Raw genomic sequence first — 23,653 nt, 5'->3', positions numbered from 1 at the left:
CCCAGCTGGCCCTGTTCCCTGGTTGAAATCCCAGAAGGACTTCCGGTGGAGGGGACAATTTGCATACTATGCTTTTATGATATAGGATGGCTTGTATTCTCCTTTCATCCAGCACTGGCCAGTGACAGCGTAAGCCAGAGCTCCAAGGAGATGCTTGCAGGCCTCAAGTTACAGATTAGCAGGTACTTGAAGAAGCTTCCCTTACTAGGAGATTGCTCTGCCAAATGGGAACAGACCTTACATCTACCTAAAATAATATTCATTTGAGTGGTACATAAACCCATTTTCTACTCATAGCAAACTGCCACAATGTATTTCATTGATTCTCTGATGCATAGGTTTCCTACATTTTAACATAACTGAAACTGGGATGTGTTTTACAATGATAATATGTCATAGTTGGCAATGACTTTTCTTACTGGTTCATAAAATAATGGTGAATCCTCAGTGTCTTACATTCAATGAATATCTACTAATGACAGATATAAATACATATAGGGTTGGTGATGGGGTGTTAACAGGGGACTTCTGGACTTATAATTTGATGGTGATCCTGAATCAACACCCAAAGACTCTAACAGGAAAACTGGTTGTGCTAGGATAGATGCTGTGAAGTCCAGACTATTCTGTAGATTGTAATGAAACAAAGGCTAGCACCTGACCATGGTGTTCTTAAATAGCATTAAATACAATCAGAACTGCCAAGTATAGGTACCTCATATTCCAAGCTAACTCATCTAAACCGAAGGGCATTTTTAAGATTTAAAAACTCTATCAGAACAGGGTCTGGCCTATAGAGGGATTTTCAATCCCAGCAACAACACAGAGCAGGGTAACGATTAAAGAAACAGCTCTGGATAGTTGACCTCCCCAAAACAGTTTTAAGTGCGATAGAGAAGCCGCATAGCCTCAGAGGCCAACCCCAGAACACTGCCACCCAGAGGCTGAGCCACAAACTGACTCTTTGCTAAACACAAAATAAGGCAGTCTGGGAAACAAATACGGCCTGCTTTAAAATAAGGACTGTGGTTTGCAACACAGAGGAACAGTGTATCGCAGGGAAATTCAACACTTTCCTGAATACCTGGCAGGACTAAGGCGAGCTAGACTGACGAGTAGAAGAACCGAAGGACCTTCACTACTGCAAATTTTGTTTTTCTTTTTTCACCTTTTAACTAAGAAACCAATTTTTTTTTTCTTCTTTTTCCATCACCTGATTTTACCATTTTAATTACTACATTCTTATTTTTAACCAGTATTATTACTGCTACCATTTTACCATTTTTTAAAGTGCCATTTTATTTCCTCTTTATTTTATTTTAGGATTAGTGTTCTCCATTCTATTTTCATCGTTCCTTTAGCAACAATTTTCCCTACCTCAATTTTACCTCTATGCTAAAACCCTCTCCCTCACTTTTCCCCTTTTGTTGTCCTGTTTCTCTTACCCTATTCCTGCTTTAGATTTTCCCTATTCCTTCTGTTTACCTCCTGTCAAAATTTCACCCTACTTATATATCCTATTTCCAATCCACTGCTCTAAATCTTTATACACATACCCCTTATCTTTCTTCACTATCCAAAATTTTTTCTTCTTCTTTTATGTTTCTATTGTTTTGTTGCTGTTTGCTTGATTGTTGAGTATATTGTTTTTTTGTTGTTGTTGCTTGTTTGTGTGTGTGTGTGTTTTAGGACTGGTTGTGAGGCTGTTTTGCTTTTTATTTTTATTTTTTTCTGCTGGTTTTTCCCCTCCCTCCACCCATCCCCCCCGGTTATTTTTGTGCTTCTGTTTTCCCTTGCCTCTCTTGATATCATTGGTTGTTTCTAGTTTGCATTCATCTCCAGGGAGCTGTTGCTGGAATTTGTTGGGATTAGTGGCAGTTCTATAGGAGTTATCTCCTCATATAAATAGTCTCTTCCCCTCTTCCACTTCATTCTTTTTGCTCTTTTTTTTTCTTTTCTTTTCTCTCTTTTATTTCCCCCCCTCCTTTTTCCCAATTTCATTTTTGCACTCCTTTTTTTGGTCCCTACTTTTCTTTTCTTTTTTCTCTTTTATCTTTTCCTCTTCTTTCTTCCTTATCCCCTAATTCTCTTAATTCGGGTGGTCACCTTTATTAGGGGTTATTAATATCGTGAATATATTTGTGTTTAGTGCCTGGTACGTGGTGCCTTGTTGTGTTGTATTTTGTGCCTTTAAATCAACGCAGCAGATCCAAGCAACAGCAGCCTCCTGAGCACCACACCCTCTGTCTGAGGAACAGCAGCTGTATGTGAAACCTCCCCCCACCAGCCAGAAGAGCCACCACAGCTGTGAACAGCACCCACCAGAGGAGCTGCTGCCAACTGAGGAGCAGCTGCTACCGCAACTGCCTGAAGAGCAACCACAGCCCAAGGAGTCACTGCCACCCAGGGAGCAGCCACTGAACGACTCAATGTCTAGATATGTCAGTGAGATCAAACATGGGTAGACAAAGAAACCCCCAAAGGAGAGAAAAAGAGGACTCGTCAGAAAAGCCGCTAAGTGATACAGAGGCATGCAACATGACAGAAAAAGAATTCAGAATAAGGGTCCTAGAGTGCATAAACCGGACGGAGGAAAAAAATCAATAACATATGCAAGAAGCTAGAAGAAACAGATGAAAAAAATCAACAACTTAAGTAAGACCCAAGAAGAAATGAAGAGCGATATAGCTGCAATAAAAAACACCATTGAAAGTATCAACAGTAGACTAGGAGAAGCAGAGGACCGAATTAGTGAATTAGAAGACAAGGAAGCAAAACACACCCAAACTGTACTGCACTTGGAGAAAAAAATTAAAAGACAGGAGGAGAGCCTAAGGGAGCTTTGGGACAACATGAAACGAAACAACATACAAATAATAGGGGTGCCAGAACAACAGAAAGAGGAACAAGGATTAGAAAACCTATTCAAAGAAATAATATCAGAAAACTTCCCTGAGGTGGGGAAGAAAAAAGTCACACAAGCACAGAGAGTCCCCAACAAGGTGAACCTGAAAAGACCCACACCAAGACACATCATCATTACCATGGCAAATGTTCAGGACAAAGAGGGAATCTTACAGGCTGCAAGAGAGAGACGGAAAGTTACATACAAGGGATCTCCCATTAGATTATCAAATGATTTCTCAACAGAAACACATCAGGCCAGAAAAGAATGGACGGAAATTTACAAAGTGATGCAAAGCAAAGGACTGAATCCAAGAATACTCTATCCAGCAAGGCTATCATTCAAAATTGAAGGGGAAATAAGAAGCTTCACAGACAAAAAAAGGCTAAGGGAGTTTATCACCACCAAGCCAGCAATGCAAGAAATGCTAAGGGGACTGGTGTAAAAAGAATAAATAAAAAGCTCAGAAAGAAAAAAGCCACACAAAAAAAGAAATGGCTATAAACAAGTACCTTTCAATAATAACTTTAAACGTAAACGGACTAAATGTTCCAACCAAAAGACATCGAGTGGCTGAATGGATAAAAAAACATGACCCGCCGAAACCGGTTTGGCTCAGTGGATAGAGCGTCGGCCTGCGGACTGAAGGGTCCCAGGTTCGATTCCGGTCAAGGGCATGTACCTGGGTTGCGGGCACCTCCCCAGTGGGAGATGTGCAGGAGGCAGCTGATCGATGTTTCTCTCTCATCGATGTTTCTGACTCTCTATCTCTCTCCCTTTCTCTCTGTAAAAAATTCAATAAAATATAAAAAAAAACAACAACAAACAAACAAACAAAAAAAACATGACCCATACATCTGCTGTCTACAAGAGACCCACCTCATTAGAAGGGACTCACACAGACTGAAAGTGAAGGGATGGAAAAATATCTTTCAGGCAAATGGAAAGGAAAAGAAAGCTGGGGTAGCAATACTTATATCGGACAAAATAGACCTCAAAGTGAAGGCCATAACAAGAGATAAGGAAGGCCACTTCATAATACTAAAGGGATCAATACAACAAGAAGATATAACTCTGGTAAACATATATGCACCCAATGCAGGAGCACCCAAATTCATAAAAAAAACTCCTGGAAGATATCAAAGGAGAGATCGACAACAATACAATCATAGTAGGGGACTTTAATACACCACTGACATCACTGGATAAGTCCTCTAGACAACAATCAGCAAAGATACAGCAATCCTAAATGACTCACTAGATCAGATGGACTTAATAGACATCTTCAGAACACTTCACCCCAAAGCCACGGAATATACATTCCACTCTGATGCTCATGGGACATATTCAAAAATAGACCACATATTGGGTCACAAGCAAAGTCTCCCCAAATTCAAGAAGATTGAAATCATACCAAGCATCTTCTCAGACCACGATGGCATAATATTAGAAATAAACTACAATAAAAACAACCCCAAATACTCAAACACTTGGGAAGCTGAATAGCATGTTATTAAATATTGATTGCGTTAACAATGAGATCAAAGAAGAAATCAAAAACATCCTGGAAACTAATGACAACGAAAACACAACAATCCAAAACCTATGGGACACAATGAAAACAGTCCTGAGAGGAAGTTTATAGCTCTACAGGCCTATCTCAAAAAACAAGAAAAAATGGTAGTAAATCATCTAACTCTACAACTCAAAGAATTAGAAAGACAGCAACAAGAAAACCCCAGAGTGAGCAGAAGGAAGGAGATAATAAAGATTAGAGCAGAAATAAATGACATAGAGACCAAAAAAACAATACAGAAAATCAATGAAACCAAGAGCTGGTTCTTTGAAAGGATAAACAAAATTGACAAACCTCTAGCCAGACTCACCAAGAAGCAAAGAGAGAGGACCCAAATAAACAAAATCAGAAACGATAGAGGCAAAATAACAACAGACCCCACAGAAATACAAATGATTGTTAAAAAATACTATGGACAGCTCTACTCCAACAAACTAGACAACCTGGAGGAAATGGACAAATTCCTAAAAAAATACAACATTCCAAAACTCAATCATGAAGAATCCAAAAATCTCAATAGGCCAATAACTATGGAAGAAATTGAAGCAGTCATCAAAAAGCTTCCAGCAAACAAAAGCCCAGGACCAGACGGCTTCACAGGGGAGTTTTACCAAACATTTAAGGAAGAACTAAAACCTATCCTCCTCAGACTACTACAAAAAATTCAAGAGGAAGGAACACTTCCAAGCTCATTCTATGAAGCCAGCATCACCCTAATACCAAAACCAGGTAAAGACAACACAATGAAAGAGAATTATAGGCCAATATCCCTCATGAACATAGATGCCAAAATCCTCAACAAAATCTTAGCAAATTGGATCCAGCAGTACATCAGAAAGATCATACACCATGACTAAGTAGGATTTATCCCAGGGATGCAAGGATGGTACAATATCCGCAAATCAATAAACGTGATACATCACATAAACAAATTGAAAGAAAAAAACCACATGGCCATATCAATTGATGCAGAAAAAGCATTTGACAAAATCTAACACCCATTTTTGATAAAAACTCTCAGCAAGGCGGGAGTAGAAGGATCATACCTCAACATAATAAAAGCCATATATGACAGGCCCACAGCCAACATCATACTCAATGGACAAAAACTAACACCATTTCCCCTAAGAACAGGAACAAGACAGGGATGCCCCTCTCACCACTCCTGTTCAACATAGTACTGGAAGTATTAGCCATCGCAATTAGGCAAGAAGAAGAAATAAAAGGCATCCACATTGGAAAAGAGGAAGTAAAACTGTCCTTATTTGCAGACGACATGATATTATACATACAAAACCCTAGAGACTCCATCAAAAAGCTACTAGACTTAATACATGAATTTGGCAATGTAGCAGGATACAAAATTAACCCCAAGAAATCTGAGGCATTTCTATACACCAATAGTGAACTTTCAGAAAGAGAGATTATAAAAACAATCCCATTCACCATCGCACCAAAAAAAATTAAGCTACCTAGGAATAAACTTAACTAAAGAGGTAAAAGACCTCTACTCAGAAAACTACAGGACGTTGAAAAAAGAGATAGAGGAAGACATAAACAGATGGAAGAACATACCGTGTTCATGGATTGGTAGAATCAACATCATTAAAATGTCCATACTACCCAAAGCAATCTATAAATTCAACGCACTTCCCATTAAAATACCAACGGCATACTTCAGAGATCTAGAACGAACTCTCCAAAAATTCATCTGGAATGAAAAAAGACCCTGAATAGCTGCAGCAATCCTGAGAAAGAACAAAGTAGGTGGGATCTCAATACCAGATATCAAGATGTATTACAAAGCCACTGTTCTCAAAACTGCCTGGTACTGGCACAAGAACAGGCATATAGATCAATGGAATAGAATAGAGAGCCCAGAAATCGGCCCGAACCAATATGCTCAATTAATATTTGACAAAGGAGGCAAGAACATACAATGGAGCCAAGATAGTCTCTTCAATAAATGGTGTTGGGAAAACTGGACAGGTATATGCAAGAAAATGAAACTAGATCACCAACTTACACCATACACAAAAATAAACTCAAAATGGATAAAGGACTTAAATGTACGACAGGAAACCATAAAAATTCTAGAAGAATCCAAAGGCAACAAAATCTCAGACATATGCCGAAGCAATTTCTTCACTGATACAGCTCCTAGGGCACTTGAAACGAAAGAGAAAATGAACAAATGGGACTACATCAAAATAAAAAGCTTCTGCACAGCAAAAGAAACCATCAACAAAACAACGAGAAAACCCACTGCGTGGGAAAACATATTTGCCAATATCATATCTGATAAGGGCCTAATCTCCAAAATTTATAGGGAACTCATACAACTTAACAAAAGGAAGATAAACAATCCAATCAAAAATTGGGCAAAGGACCTAAGTAGACACCTTTCAAAAGAGGACATTCAGAAAGCCAACAGACATATGAAAACATGCTCAAAGTCACTAATCATCCAAGAGATGCAAATGAAAACAACAATGAGGTACCATCTCACACCTGTCAGATTGGCTATCATTAACAAATCAACAAACGACAAGTGCTGGAGAGGATGTGGAGAAAAAGGAACACTTGTGCACTGCTGGTGGGAATGCAGACTGGTGCAGCCACTATGGAAGACAGTATGGAGTTTCCTCAAAAAACTAAAAATGGAACTCCCATTTGACCCTGTGATCTCACTTCTAGGAATATATTCCAAGAAACCAGAAACACCAATCAGAAAGGATATATGCACCCATATGTTCATAGCAGCACAATTCACCATAGCTAGAATCTGGAAACAGCCTAAGTGCCCATCAGTAGATGAATGGATTAGAAAACTGTGGTACATCTACAGGATGGAATACTATGCTGCTGTAAAAAAGAAGGAACTCTTACCATTTGCAACGGCATGGATGGAACTGGAGAGCATTATGCTAAGTGAAATAAGCCAGTCAGTGAAGGAAAAATACCACATGATCTCACTCATTCATGGATAATATAGACCATTATAAGCTTTTGAACAATAATAGATACAGTGGCAGAGCAGCCTCAAACAGATTGTCAAACTGCAGCGGGAAGGCCGGGGAGGTTTGGAGGGCAGGAGGGAGGGGGGTAAGAGATCAACCAAAGGACTTGTATGCATGCATATAAGCATAACTAATGGACATAAGACACTGGGGGGTTGGGGAGGCCAGGGGATTGTCAAGGGCGGGGGAAAAAAAGGGACACATATGTAATACCCTTTGTAATACTGTAAGCAATTAAAAAAAAAAAAAATCAGTTCTGGCCAGTGGCTCAACAGGATTGTTACATCATAGACAGGATTGTTACTTCATAGACAGTTTTGTTACTTCATAGACAGGATTCTTACTTTATAGACAGAATTCTTACATCATAGACTGGATTGTTATTTCATAGACAGTTTTGTTACTTCATAGACAGGATTGCTACTTCATAGACTGTATTGTTACATCATAGACAGGATTGTGACTTCATAGACTGGATTGTGACTTCATAGACAGAATTGTTACTTCATAGACAGGATTGTTACATCATAGACTGGATTTTTACTTCATAGAGAGGGTTGTTACCTCATAAACAGGATTGTTACTTCATAGACTGTATTGTTACATCATAGACAGCATTGTGACTTCATAGAGAGGATTGTTACTTCATATATTGGATTGTTACTTCATAGAGAGGATTGTTGCCTCATAGACAGGATTGTTACTTCATAGACTGTATTGTGACATCATAGACAGGATTGTTACTTCATAGACAGGATTGTTACTTCATAGACTGTATTTTTACATCATAGACAGCATTGTGACTTCATAGAGAGGATTGTTCCTTCATAGATTTAATTGTGACTTCATAGACAGGATTGTTACTTCATAGACAGGATTGTTACTTCATAGACTGGATTTTTACTTCATAGACAGGGTTGTTACATCATAGACAGGATTGTTACTTCATAGACTGTATTGTTACATCATACACAACATTGTGACTTTATAGAGAGGATTATTACATCATAGACTGGATTGTGACTTCATAGAGAGGATTGTTACTTCATAGACTGTATTGTTACTTCATAGACAGGTTTGTTACCTCATAAACAGGATTGTGACTTCATAGGCAGGATTGTTACATCAGTGGGTATTGTTTTTTCATAGACAGGTTTGGTACTTCATAGAGAGGATTGTTACTTCATAGACAGGATTGATACTTCATAGACAGGTTTGTGACTTCATAGACAGGATTGTTACATCATACACAGGATTGTTACTTCATAGACAGGTTTGTTACTTCATAGACAGGACTGTTATATCATAGCCTGTATTGTTACATTGTAGACAGGATTGTGACTTCATAGAGAGGATTGTTACTTCATAGACTGGATTGTGACTTCATAGACAGGATTGTTACTTCATAAACAGGAATGTTACTTCATAGACTGGATTGTTACTTCATAGACAGGATTGTTACTTCATAGACAGGATTGTTACTTCATAGACAGGAGTGATACTTCATAGACTGAATTGTTACATCATAGGATTGTGACTTCATAGAGAGGATTGTTACTTCATAGACAGGATTGTGACTTCATAGACAGGATTGTTACTTTATAGACTGGATTGTGACTTCATAGAGAGGATTGTTACTTCATAGACAGGATTGTTACATCATAGACTGGATTGTTACTATATAGACAGGTTTGTTACCTCATAGACAGGATTGTGACTTCATAGGCAGGATTGTTACATCAGTGGGGATTGGTTTTTCATAGAGAGGTTCACTTCGCAGTCAAGGCACATGCCCGGATTGTGGGTTCCATCCTTGGTCGGGGCGAGTACAGGAGGCAACAGATCAATGTTTCTCTCTCACATGTATGTTCTCTTTCCCCCTTCCTTTCTCTCTCCAAAAAAAAAATCAAAAAAAAAAAATCCATAAACATATCTATAGGTGAGGATAAAAACAATGTCAGATAATTGCACATGTTGGGGACATGTTACCATGCACCAACTCTATTAGATGCTGCAGATGCTCTTAAAAAAGGAGAGAATAAAATTTTGGTATTAAAAGAAAGGATAGCCGAAACCGGTTTGGCTCAGTGGATAGAGCGTCGGCCTGCGGACTGAAGGGTCCCGGGTTCGATTCCGGTCGAGGGCATGTGCCTGGGTTGCGGGCATATCCCCAGTGGGAGATGTGCAGGAGGCAGCTGATCGATGTTTCTCTCTCATCGATGTTTCTAGCTCTCTGTCTCTCTCCCTTCCTCTCTGTAAAAAATCAATAAAATATATTTAAAAAAAAAAAAAAAAAAAGAAAGGATAATGCCCTAGCCGGTTTGGTTCAGTGGATAGAATGTCAGCCTGCAGAATGAAGGGTCCTGGGTTTGATTCCAGTCAAGGGCACATGCTGGGGTTGTGGGCTTAATCCCTTGGAGGCAGCCGATCAATGATTCTCTCTCATCATTGATGTTTCTCTTTCTCTCTCTCTCTCCCCCTCTCCCTTCCTCTCTGGAATGAAAAAAAAAAAAAAAGCATGAAAATCTTCATCTGTAGGGACAGTAGTAGTTGAGGGGCACCCTGATGTTAGGAAACGTACAAGCAAACAAAACAGGGGTCAGTGGGCATGAGATAGCTATCCTACTGCAATGCCCAATGGGTTAGATTATTTCTACTTTAGGACAAGTCCATTTTTTAATTCACTGCATTAAGAGATTTTTCTATAGGAATTTAGCTGCAACTGTGTGTTCAAGTCAATAAAAAAATTTCTCTTTACACATATTTGCAAGTGTAGATTAAAATGAAAAATATTCATATATATCTTATTTTCTATCTTTATACTAGTAAATTAAATGTAAACTTAGGTAAATTGCCTAAACAAGAAAACAAAATACAAATTTAAAGAAAAATATTAGGACTTATAAAAAAGCCATTTGCTGATCTTTCTCTCTGTTCTGATCCTCTTTCTCATTTATTTTTATTTTTTTATTCTTCACCTGAAGATATGTGGGTCATGGTCCACATATCTTCAGAGAGGGAGAGGGAGAGGGGGAGAGGGAGGGGAAGGGGAGGGGGAGGGGGAGGGAGAGGGAGAGGGAGAAAGAAACATCGATCTGTTGCCTCCGGTATGTGCCCTGACTGGGAATTGAACACGCAACCTTTTTTAGTGTAGGGGACAACACTCCAACGAACTAAACCAACTGGCCAGGGTTCGTTCTTTTTTATCAACGTGAAAACATTTGATGTAGTCCACCTGAAATGTATTAGAAGCTATAAAGTTTTGAGACCTTGTCCTCTGTCACATTTTGGAGTTCTTTACCTGACATTCATTTTAGTTGCTGAGAGAGTGGAACGCTTGACCGACCCCTTCATATACAAGGTGCTCAGATCTGCAGCACCCGGGGCCTGGCCTTGTGAGCGCTGCTGGCTTGAGGGAGTACAAGCCGTAGAAAATCTTCTTTGGAGACCCACTGGAGTTGCCACCACTTCCTTAGTTATGGAACGCTTCTGAGAAAGGAAAATACATTATTAAAGCTTGACCTCGCCCTGACTGGTTTGGCTCAGTGGACAGAGCATCGGCCTACTGACTGAAAGTTCTCGGGTTCGATTCCAGTCAAGGGCATGTACCTTGGTTGCGGGCACATCCCCAGTGGGAGTGTGCAGGAAGCAGCTGATCGATGTTTCTGTCTCATCGATGTTTCTAACTCTCTATCCCTCTCCCTTCCTCTCTGTAAAAAATCAATAAAATATATTTAAAAAAAAAAAAAAAAGCTTGACCTCTTAGACAGTATTGTGACCTTGGCAAAGTGCAGAAGAGCGCTCCCATTTATTTCCCCCTACACCCCTTTCATCTCCCGCCCCCATCATCCCCACTTTTAAACCCACCTATCATCCCTTCCTTCTGCACTACTTCATCCTATCCTACCTGCCCGGCAGGCTGGGCAGTTTCCTATACCTGTGTTGCTATGGTGACGGATTTAATAGTAATTTCTGGTTGTGCTGAGTAATGTGTTATAGAAAGCCCCTCCCAAGTCCCCAGGTATTTCTAACTAAAGAATGTGGCTTAAACAGACTCTGTGGCCAGAAAGAAAGAATAAATAGGTTCTCTTGGGCATATGGTAACTTTGAGAGCATGATACAGAGTTTATTAAATACAAACTCAAAGAATTTATTACATAATTAGTATGTATAATCTATAAATAATTCCACCCCTACTTCTCCCACCCTCCATAATGTTTTTTATATGTTTTTATTGATTTCAGAAAGAAGGGAGAGAGATAAAAACATCAATGATGATGTTTAGTATGACCTATTTGGAGACCAGAGAATAAAAATAATTACATGACTTTGACATAGCTGCATACCTCCTACTGGAGATTGAGCCTATAACCTGGGCATGTGCCCTGACCAGGAATCAAACCATGACCTCCTGGTTCATGGGTTGATGCTCAACCACTGAGTCACACCAGCCAAGCAGCAATAAAAATCTTGTTTTAACAAAGCAAATAACTCAATCATATCATACACAAAAATAAAAACATGGGATTAAACATAGGGAAGAAGTAACAAAACAGTAAATATAAATATAAGAGCACATTTTTATGATCATGGGACAGGTAGTGCATGAAAACAACTCAGAGCCTTAAAATGAAAAGTTGGATAGATTTAACTAAAAATAAAACAAAAACACCTTCCACAAGGTAAAAGGCACTATTAATATAGTGAAAAGATAAACTGTGGGTAAATATTTATAACATATAATATATATATCATTAAATAGATTAATGGCTCATAAACATGCAAAAAATTTAAATAAGCAAATTCAAAGAAAAACAACCAATTATAACATACTAGAGGCCTGGTGCACGAAATTCCTGCATGGGAGGGGGAGGGAGAGGGAGGGTGTCCCTCAACCCGACCTGTGCCCTTTTGCAATCCAGGACCCCAAGGGTACGGTCCCTAGGCATGGCCTATTAGGGCTTTCCTTCTCCTAGCTGCCAGTAGCTGGCCCTGCCCCTGCTGCTGCCACTGTCCCTGTTTGCCATCAGGGTGGTGCTGCACCCCCCTCACACCTTCCGCCACAGGTTGCCTCCCCGTGCAGGCCACAGGTGTGGGTGTGATTGCTTGGCTGGCCTGGGCCTCTGCAGGGCAATCGCTGGCTGGCCCTGCACACCTGCCACAGCGTTGCGGGCTGGTGGCCTGGGCCTCTCTCAGTGGGGCGATAGATCACAGGGACCCCAGATCGCCCACAGAGGGAGGCCCCGCCCACCCAGCCTAGGCTCTGAGGCTGGGGCTCCACAATCAATCACCGCGCAGAAGGTGGCCTGGGCCTCCCTCTGTAGTGCAATGGTGGGGTCAACCGATCAATCACATCACACCCGCCTTGGCTGGCCTGGTGCCAGTGTGTGTCATAGCATGGTCATCCAGAAGGCCATCTGAACGGTCGTTCTGCTGTTCAGTCGATTTGCATATTACGTTTTTATTATTATAACTAGAGGCCTGGTGCACGAAATTCATGCAGGGGGTGGGGGGTGTGGGGTAGTCCCTCTGCCTGGCCTGCACCCTCTCCAATCAGGGAAACCTTGGTGACAATTGGACATAACCTCTTGCAATCTGGGACCGCTGGCTCCTAACCGCTCACCTGCCTGTCTGTCTGATCGCTCCTAACTACTCTGCTTGTCTGCCTGATGCCCCTAACTGCTCGCCTGCCTGCCTGATCGCCCCTAACCTCTCTGCCTACTTGCCCCTAACTGCCCTCCCCTGCCTGCCTGATTGCTCCTAACTGCCCTCCCCTGACATCCTGATTGCCCCCAACTGCCCTCCCCTGCCGGCCTGGTCACCCCCAACTGCCCTCCCCTGCTAGCCTGGTCACCCCTAACTGCCCTCCTCTGCCGGCTGATCACCCCTAACAGCCTCTGCCTTGGCCCCCACCACCATGGCTTGTCTGGAAGGACGTCCAGATGGATATTCAGAAGATATCCAGTCTAATTAGCATATTACCCTTTTATTAGTATAGAAGGTATATAACAAACATGTACCAGAATGATCAGAGAAATTCAATTGGGATATTTTTCATATTATCAAAGGTTTTAAAAATTTTTCATTACTACGGTTAACAAAGTAAACAGGTATCTCAGGGCACAAGGTTTCTGATCTTTGCAGAGGGCCATTTGGCAACCAAATCAAATAGGTGTCCCTTGTCTAATCATGAAAGTCAAGGAAAGATTGGTCACAGCTAGGATGATTCTTTTCTAGGATCTTTGCTCATTTATTACTGTCACTACCTAGATGACCAATCCCCAAACTTCATATCAGCTATGTCAAAGTCATGTAATTATTTTTATTCTCTGGTCTCCAAATAGGTCATACTAAATAACCTATCTGATAGGCCAATTCCTTAAATCATCGGGTAAGGAAGGATTTTAGAAGTAAACTCACTCAGATGGGGCTATCACTAAAAAATAAGATACTCATTTATATTCAACTGTGAATGTAGTGATAGCCCTTACTAATATTTATGAAAGTATTGCGGACACTCTAAATATCTCCTCTCTGGATTCTCCACCCACATTGTTGATCGGTATAAAGGAATGGAGATGTTTAATGCCATGACTTGACTTTGTCACTGTTTCCTTGAAGACTGATAAACAGTGTCTTCGACTGTATAATAGTGGTTTTATGAATCTTTTTCAAATGAATGTTTATTACCCAAGATTAAACTTCTCATGAAGAAGCTTATGGGAGCCCTGACTGGTTTGGCTCAGTGGATAGAGCAGGGGTGGGCAAACTTTTTGACTCGAGGGCCACATGGGTTCTTAAACTGGGCCGGAGGGCCGGAACAAAAGCATGGAGTGTTTGTGTGAACTAATATAAATTCAAAGTAAACATCATTACATAAAAGGGTATGGTCTTTTTTTTTTTAGTTTTATTCATTTCAAACGGGCCGGATCCGGCCCGCGGGCCGTAGTTTGCCCACGGCTGGGATAGAGTGTCGGCCTGCGGACTCAAGGGTCCCAGGTTCGATTCCATGTACCTTGGTTGCGGGCACATCCCCAGTAGGGGGTGTGCAGGAGGCAGCTGATCGATGTTTCTCTCTCATTGATGTGTCTAACTCTCTATCCCTCTCCCTTCATCTCTGTAAAAAATCAATAAAATATATTTAAAAAAAAAAAAAGCTTATGGGATTTGTGTGTTTGTGTGTCTGTATGTGTGTGTGTGTGCGTGTGTGTGTGTTTTACTATTTAGAATTTATCATCCAGTGCATTTCCCTGTTGGCAGAAAACTAAAAACTCAACCAAGTGACTGATATAATAGACAATGTACCTGCTAACAGTGTTCATTTTCTGCCTTATTTATTTATTTATTTAATATTTTTTATTGATTTCAGAAAGGGAGTGGGAGAGATAGAAACATTAATGAGGAGAATCATTGATTGGTGCCTCCTACACACCCCCTACTGGGGATCGAGCCTGCAACCCGAGCCCAAACCCCGGGCATGTGCCCTTGACCAGAATGGAACCCAGGACTCTTCAGTCCATAGGCCGATGCTCTATCCACTGAGCCAAACTGGCTAGGGCTTCTGCCCTTTTTAAATCGACTTTACACTGTTTTGTGTTGTAATACCACAAACTGCCTCAAATCTTTTGGAGAAATAACGCAGGTGGTTAAGTATTATTAAAAATTCTAAAATAGCCCTGACCGTTTTGGCTCAGTGGATAGAGCGTCGGCCTGCGGACTGAAGGGTCCCGGGTTCGATTCCAGTCAAGGGCATGTACCTTGGTTGTGGGCATATCCCCAGTAGAGGGTTTGCAGGAGGCAGCTGATCGATGTTCCTCTCTCATCGATGTTTCTAACTTTCTATCCCTCTCCCTTCCTTGCTGTAAAAAATCAATAAAATATATTAAAAAAAAAAAATTCTAAAATAAATGTTTCCCTAGCCTCCTTTGGACACCAGATACCACGTAAGATAACAGCATCAACTTCCAAGGACGTTATCAGTTCCCCACTCCAGTAACTCAACTGTGGAGCTTGACTTGATCACCTTTTCTTACTTGAAGGGGCCCTGAGTCCAGTAGGACCTGGACTGAAGGCCCAGTGGGGAGGTCAGTAATCACTGAGAGCCTTTAAGTTGGCCACTGCTAGTCACCCTTTCTCCTTTAGGTAAGAGACAGGGAACGAAGATGGCTTCGGCTATAATTATAGCAGTCCATCCTCAACAAAGGTGTTAGGCACAATGTCTGAATGTGGAAAACAGAATAACTTATTTCCACTTTGGAATTCATTCTGTATAGTGAGGACTCACTGTTTATCTGAAGGGTTTTGAAAATTCTCATGGTAGGGGAAAGCAATTTAAGATAATAAAGATGCATTAAACTCAAATCCATTCCATGAATCCTTCGAAAGCTGGCTATATTAACCATGCTGTATATACGGTACCAAGATTAAAACCAAGTATTTTAGTCCCATTAAGAACATAATTACCTTCAGTTCATTAAGTGAATTGTGTTGTTCAAAATTTTTCTTTTTTCTCTTAATATATTGATCAATGGACTCCATTTCCTTAAAATGGGCCTCATGAAGCTTCTTAAAGTCTAGAACATTCCACAAAATATGAAAATTAATAACAAAATCCATTTATTTACCTTCCCTTAGTTTTCCTATAAACACTTATTCTCTCCTCTGCATTCCTAACATTCAGTTTCAGTATCATCTTTGTCAAAACTTTAATTTGAAACATTTAGAACATTTAGTTTTTGGAAACTCAGTGGCAAAGCATATCTATCTTAAAAACAATTCAATATTCACCATCTCTCCATTGTGCCACTGCTAACTGACATCTTGATTTTGTCTAGGGAATAAGAAAAGAATAACATATTTGTCCTCTCCTCTCACCAATTAATCAAATGGCCTTATTTTAATCATAAATTTGATGTTTTACAATGCTTAGAAAACTCTATGCCAAGCATTGGCACACTTTTTCTGTAAAGTGCAGACAGGAAATAGGCTTTGTGACCACAAATGATATGGTCTATCTGATTTTCTTCTTTTTTTCATAGAACCCTTTTAAGTGTAAAAAATCATTCTTAGCTCAAGGGCTAGAAGACAGGCCAAGGTGAGCAGTAGTCTGCTGACCCCTCTTCTGTACTATTCTAAGTATATATTCTAAATATATATTCTGAATAAGAAATAGGGAAGAAGAATTACATGTCCCAAAATGGAGTCTCTTAGACTAGTGGTTGCCAACCGGTGGTCCGTGAGGTCTGAAAGGTTGGTGACCACTGGTTTAAGGAAACCTTTGGAGCAGCGATCGCCAACCGGTGGTCCGCGGACCCCTGGTAGTCCGTGAGGTCCAAAAGGTTGGCGACCACCATCTTGGACTTTTTTTTAAAAGTAATTTATTATGAAGTGGACACTATGCCAAGTACTTTACGGACATCCATTCTCTGATATTTAGTGAATACCTGCTACATGTTAGTTACTATGCTAGGTAATCCGAAGTGGAAAATAGGCTCAATTAATCTATATATCAACCTGATGAAATAGGCAATACATCTATTTCAATGTTCAACTGAAGAAGTGATTTACTGAGGATAAATAAGCTGCCCAAAGTCTCCCAGCTAGAAAATGGGAGAACACAGATGTCAGCCCCAGTTCCAGCATCCCAGCGTTTAGCTGTGACAGTAAACTGACTCTCCAACACCAGCCTGCAAAACTTACTTGGAGTAGTGGTTGCAATTCTTTTATTTTTTCCAGATTTAGAAAACCCATCTGTGTAGACAGACTTCTTTCTTTCTGAAGGTACCTTTGAATCTTCATTACCTGAATACAAAGATACAGAACCAATGAAAAGACTTCAACAAATGTCACGAGAATATTCATGTGATAGGCTCTGCCAAGGTGGTGGGAGAAAGGGCACACAAGGAGCACGACGACTGACTTACAGCATCACTAACATTTAGCTCATATGCCTGAACTAGGCAGAAATTTTGCTTCCTATATAGAAGTTATATCAAAAATTTAAAAACACTTTTCCATAACTTTGCTATAAACATGTTATTATAACTAGAATGATAAAAAGCACACAACCGGCCTAACCGGTTTGGCTCAGTGGATAGAGCGTCGGCCTGCGGACTGAAGGGTCCCAGGTTCGATTCCGGTCAAGGGCATGTACCTTGGTTGCGGGCACAGCCCCACTCGGGGGTGTGCAGGAGGCAGCTGATCGATGTTTCTCTCTCATCGATGTTTCTAACTCTCTATCCCTCTCCCTTCCTCTCTGTAAAAAATCAATAAAAAATATTTAAAAAACAAAAAAACAAAAACACACGACCCCACCAGCCTAAGACACATCATTAGCATTCTGGCATGTTTCCTCGGGTCCTTTGCTTCTCTGTACAGGAACATCTCTGAGGTACTGAGGGTTCTGTTCCAGACCACTGCAATAAAGCAAGCAGTAATTTTTTGCCTTGAATTTGTAAAAAAATTGCAACATCTGTAGACGCAATAAAGCAAAGCACAATAAAGATAGGTATGCCTATACTTGTTTCGTTTTTGTTCTTTAAATTCAGTTGAAATCATGAAGTACACAAGGTCTACTATTTTCCCCACTAATAATCATTTTTCAGCTTGAGGTAATCTACTAAAAACATGTAAATGGAATTTCAAGTAATACTACTTATAAAGTCATCATCTTTAAGGTTCCCTAATGTATCCATTAAACAAGGCAAAGAATATTCCATAGAGCAGTTGGGGCTCCTGGGACTTCTGCTTGGACCCTGGCTCTAAAGCCAGAGAGAGCCGGCTGGCGTGGCTCAGTTGGTGAGATCGTCGTCTCGTACCCCAAAAAGTTGTGGTCAGGAAACATACCTGGGTTGCAGGTTCAATCCCTGGTTGGGGAACGTATGGAAGGCAACCAATTGATGTTTTTCTCTCTCTCCCTGCCTTTCTTTAAGCATGTCCTTGGGTGAGGATTAAAAACAAAACAAAACAAAAAACAGAGAGAAAAATTCTGTGAAAAACAGGATATTTAGAGTCAGGGTCACTCCTCACAAGGTATTTATTAATTACAAATGGAAAAATAGTAACTTTACAGGGAAGCAGCGTAGCAGACACCACCATCACCAGGTGATGGAACTTTTTATTTTATTTTTATTTATTTATTTTTTTTATGTACACATACTGCACAGATTTAATGATTCTTAATCTTTTAACGTATTTGCTTTCTCTGTTTTGCTTAATTTTTAAAAAGTAAATTATAAATATATTATTTTTAAATTGTAACTATATCAATAAGTATGTTTAAAGTACAGCATTTTCCTGCATAGTCCAAATTCAAGGGTAGGCAAAAATAAGTTCACAGTAGTGAGTACATGAAAGTTTATGAAGCATGGTAATCATCTCAGGTAATAATTGCTGTTTCATATTTTAACCCTGCTGTTCTTCTGTAATTATTTGCTTGCTAAAATAATAGAGAAGTTATTTTGATTTTCTGAACTTATATAAATCATCTCATTTGATTGAATACCCCATTGATTGTGGTTTTACTGGTCTTTCAAAACACATTCCTCTGCACACCAGGTGATGGAACTTAACATGACTAGTCACAGGACAAACCAACACCTGTGTCTTATGGGGTAAAGGACACATCCCTCGGCCAAAAGTGCATGATCTGAATCTAATCATCAGCGCATTAGACAAACCAAGTCAGAGGATCCCCCACAAAAAACCTGCCTATACAAAAAAATGTCAACATCCGGAAAGACAATGGAAGACTGAGAAACTATTCCAGATTAAAGTAGGCTAAAGAAACATGACAATGAAATGCAAAGGGTGAGCTGAGATTTCCTGTTTTAAGAGAGATAATTGATGGAATTATTGGAATATGTGGATAGAATTATTGGGATAATAAGTTTCTAACAAAAAAATGAGTGTATTTTTAAGAAAATTTATTTAATATTTGACTTATACAAGGCAGCTGGATTCTCTTACCTACTTCTGTAGATAATATGTTACATATTTTGGTTGATATATATAACGAAAAGAAATCTTGCTACACACAGATGTGTGATTGAAAGGGAAGAGTATTTTAATAACCTTTTCAGATAATTGTGATATTCTTTTTTGATACTATACCATAACTTGACAAGTAGTGGTGTCCTAAATTTTAGTTGCAACATGGAATATGAAGCCAAATCAATGAACCTTTTGTACTCTGTACATTTGTGAGAGGAAGTCCCTATGTTTTGAGAAACACACACTGAAGTATATAGGGCAGTGGTTCCCAAGCTTTTTTTGGCCATGTCCCACCTAAGCATCTCTAAAATCCTGATGCACCGCCCCCCCCTCCATGACATATAATTCTTATTATTCAAAAAGTGAACTCCTATTCACATGGAGGAAGCCTAAAAGGCCATTAACTTGGTCTAAACAAGCTTCCAAAGAACATGGTATCCATGAAAGAAAAAAATGAAAGAACAAAAGGACAGTTGAAGTACTGAGGAAATCACTAAGAAATTGTTTAAAAAAAATATGAAGTCATATAAAAAAATAGCAAAGTTTCAAAACATATAATAGAGAACTGAAATGCATAAATATGTCACAATATAGATTTATACTAGTGGCCCAGTACACAGAATTTGTACCATTAAAAGAGAATTAATTAGAGGAAATATTTTAAAATTGCTATTTACCCTTTCTCTAGAATAGAAGTGTCCAGCTGGCCCCACCCCCATTGGACAACATCAAGACCCGGTCGGCCCCACCACTGTCAAGCCCCGCCGGATGGGGGAAGCAGCCTCACATCCTGGTGCCGGGGCAGGGGGCGTGGCTTCAGGTACCCCAGCCCCAGAGCCACGCAGCCTCAGGTCCCTGCTGATCGTTTGTTATGGTGTCACAGTGTGACTACTATTTGCATATTAGCTCTTTATTATATAGGATACTGTATATGAGGCCCCTAGAACCATAAGAAATGCAAAAAATTCATTAATAACTCATTCTCAAATTGTCCCCGCTTAAAAATCTTAAAAATCAAATTGCCCCCCTGTGGGGCATGTGACTCAGGTTGGGAACCACTAATTTAGGGTAAAAGAGCACATATCTGCAGCTTACTCTCAAACAGTTCAGGAAAAAAATGTATACCACACATATATGTATATACATAAATACATGTATATACATATATACATTTATGTATATATATACATATATATACATAAATATAAACAGAGAGGAAATAATGTAGTAAGTGTTAACATTTGGGAAATCTAGGTGAAAAAGACATAGAAATTCTTGGTATTATTCTTGCAACTTTAAGTCTGAAATTATATCAAAATAAAAAGTTAAAAAAAAATTCTCTCAACAGAAACTAACTATATGATCAAATTTTTCTCCTTCAAACAGCTATGTTTCCTTAGTCAAACCTGACTTAATGGTTCCACACTCAGTTTTTCTATGGCATCGAAACTTAGTCCTAAAGCTACATCTTCTGGATAAAATAATTGGTGGAATAGCAGACATCTGTAATTCTACCCCCACTTTTGGCGCTTTGTCATACTTCCTAACAACTTTCTTTAAATCATGGTTTTAAAATAGGTATGTGAGGCATATGCATGAAAAGATAAAGATGCTCTAGTTGATTTTGCTCAGTGGTCAGAGCCTCGGCTCACAGTTTGAAGGGTCAAGGGTTAGATTCCGGTCAAGGGCACATACCTTGATTACAGGTTTGATCCCTGGCCCCTGGTTGGGGTGCATGTGGGAGGCAACCAATTGATGTGTCTCCCTCACATTGATGTTTCTCTCTCTCAATCCCCCTCCCTTTCATGATGGAGATGGAGAAGGAGGAGGAGGAGGGGGAGGGGGAGGGAGAGGGGGAAGGGGAGGAGGGGGAGGAGGAGGAGGAGGAGGGGGAGGGGGAGGGGGGAGGAGGGGAAGGGGGGGAGGGGGAGGGGGGGGGGGGGAGGGGGAGGGGAGGAGGGGGAGGGGGAGGAGGAGGAGGAGGAGGAGGAGGAGGAGAAGAAAATGAAAAAATATCCTCGGGTCAGTATTATTAAAAAACAAAACAAACAAAAAAAAAAAAAACAGGGAGGGGGAAATGGGAAGGCTCAGCATTAGAAATTCTGCATTTAAATGCTTGTTGGATCCTGGACCAGGTAATTGACTGTTGCAATTGGCAGGCTTCCTCAGGAAGGAAATCAGAAAGCAGAAGTCCTGTTAGGTATACAGGAATTGAAGTTTTCTGATCTTATTGAAACAAACTTTTAGTTGAGAAGTTTAGGGAAGAGGTTTTTAGGAGGTTAGAATCTAAGAAGATATACAAACACTAGGGGCCCAGTGCACGAATTTGTGCACCTTGAAAGGAACTGTGGGCTGCGAGGCTATGGTGGGCACAGGGGCGGTTCTCAGCCCATCCTCCGTGCCCGCACCTGAACTCTCCAGCCATAGCTCCCGGTCCCTGTCTGCAGGCAGCCCCGCTCCTGCCAGATGCCACTCCCATGCACTAATGGCCCTGGCCACACTCATACCCGCTGAAGGCGCAGAGCCATTGCGGCTGGCGCCAGCAGGGGATGCGAGCAGGACCGGCACTGTCAGTGGGTGCAAGCGGCAGGTGCTGCCCCAATGGCCCCTCAGGAGCAGGGGGAGGTAGAGAAGCCCTCAGGGGCAATCGGGCCGGCAGCCACCACTCGCACCTGCTGACGGAACCGAGCGATCAGGGCTGGTGCTGGGGTCCAACAGCAGGTGCTAGCAGCAGCTCCGATGCTGGCTTCAGGTGTCAGCGGGGCTGGCACCAGCAGCAGGTGCAAGCACCAGGCAGGACCACGGCACATGGGAGCAAAGAATTTTCAGTAACTAATAGAGGCTCGCCCCAATGACAGCAGCTGACACCCGCCTTGGTCTGGCGCCCCCACTCAACTGCTCCGCCATCCCACCACGGCCGACGCCCACCATGTTCCATGCGCGCCCCCTGGTTGTCAGCACACATCATAGCAACCAGTTGTTCTGCTACTTGGTCTATTTGGATATAAGGGAGATATATATATATATATATATACATACATACATATATATATATATATCATAATTTTAAAAAGGCCACACCACTGGGAAGGTAGACTTTGCAACTCCCTTTTAATTATCCTGATCAGGCAAACAGGTCTTTGCACCTGTCTTGGAAGTAAGCCAGAAGGAACTAATGAACAAAATGCTGGCTCTCCTCATCACTGAGTAGAGACCAATTCTCTAAACTTCCCAGCTACCACTCTTTTTTTTTGAACAGAGACAATATATTTAAGAGTGTAAATGCGAGTTCACGTTAGCACATTGGGTGACAAATGGAAGCTCAGGGCAGGCCTCAGGCCCCAGGCTGCTCGACTAGAAGGTGCCCGCTTACTGCGTGGTTTCCACACTCTCTCTACACACTCGGTTCTGGCTTCTGAAGCTGCTGAGCATTTACTATGTGCCCACAAGTCGGCTACATGTTATGAACATACAGAAGAGTATGTGGCACTGGCCCTCAGGGGCTTCCAGTCTGGCTAGGGTGTTCATATTTAATCCCAGCTACCACTCTTATTCTGGTTTTTAAAATTAATAAAGATGATCTGATGGCCTACTATATTTGGTTCAAACTTTTACTTTAATTGTCAAACCTTTATAAGTGCTATAAAATGGTGTTATGGGTTGAACTATATTCCCCCCAAAAGATATGCTAGGATATTAACCTCCAGTAACCGTGATATAACTTTATTTGTAAACTAGAGGCCCGATGCATGAAATTTCTGCAAGAGTGGGCTTTCCTTCCCGTAGCTACCAGCACTGGTTTCCCTCTGGCACCCAGGACCTGGGCTTCTCTCGCAGCCCTGGCTTCATCTGGAAGGTCATCCAGAAGGACGTCCAGTCTAATTAGTATATTACACTTTATTATAGATAGATTCTTGGTAGATGTCATCAAATTAAGATGAAGTCATTAGGGTGAAAGCCCTAATCCAACAGGACTGGTGTCCTTTTTTATTTATTTATTTATTTTTTTAAAAATATATTTTATTGATTTTTTATAGAGAGGAAGGGAGAGAGATAGAGAGTTAGAAACATCGATGAGAGAGAAACATCGATCAGCTGCCTCCTGCACATCCCCCGCTGGGGATATGCCTGCAACCCAGGTACATGCCCTTGACCGGAATC

At 40.8% G+C, this 23,653-nt stretch overlaps 1 protein-coding gene across 4 annotated transcripts in view; it reads right to left on the bottom strand.

Moving 5' to 3' along the window:
* NUSAP1 (nucleolar and spindle associated protein 1) overlaps positions 1–23,653 on the bottom strand; it is a 47,194-nt gene that overhangs the window by 10,313 nt on the left and 13,228 nt on the right. For all 4 annotated transcript variants that reach the window (XR_004965840.1, XM_036297826.1, XM_036297818.1 and 1 more), the window contains 3 exons: positions 17,201–17,302; positions 15,965–16,074; positions 10,803–10,990 (listed from right to left, as the gene is read on the bottom strand). Coding sequence is in view for 3 of the 4 variants with exons in the window: in XM_036297826.1 (XP_036153719.1) it covers positions 10,803–10,990; positions 15,965–16,074; positions 17,201–17,302 (400 nt within the window). In the remaining variant the exon portion in view is untranslated. The remainder of the gene's footprint in view (positions 1–10,802; positions 10,991–15,964; positions 16,075–17,200; positions 17,303–23,653) is intronic.

The sequence above is a fragment of the Myotis myotis genome, unplaced genomic scaffold (assembly GCF_014108235.1).
Source record: "Myotis myotis isolate mMyoMyo1 unplaced genomic scaffold, mMyoMyo1.p scaffold_m19_p_1, whole genome shotgun sequence".
In the NCBI taxonomy this organism is placed as follows: domain Eukaryota; kingdom Metazoa; phylum Chordata; class Mammalia; order Chiroptera; family Vespertilionidae; genus Myotis; species Myotis myotis.
This window is presented reverse-complemented; position numbering and strand designations above follow the sequence as displayed.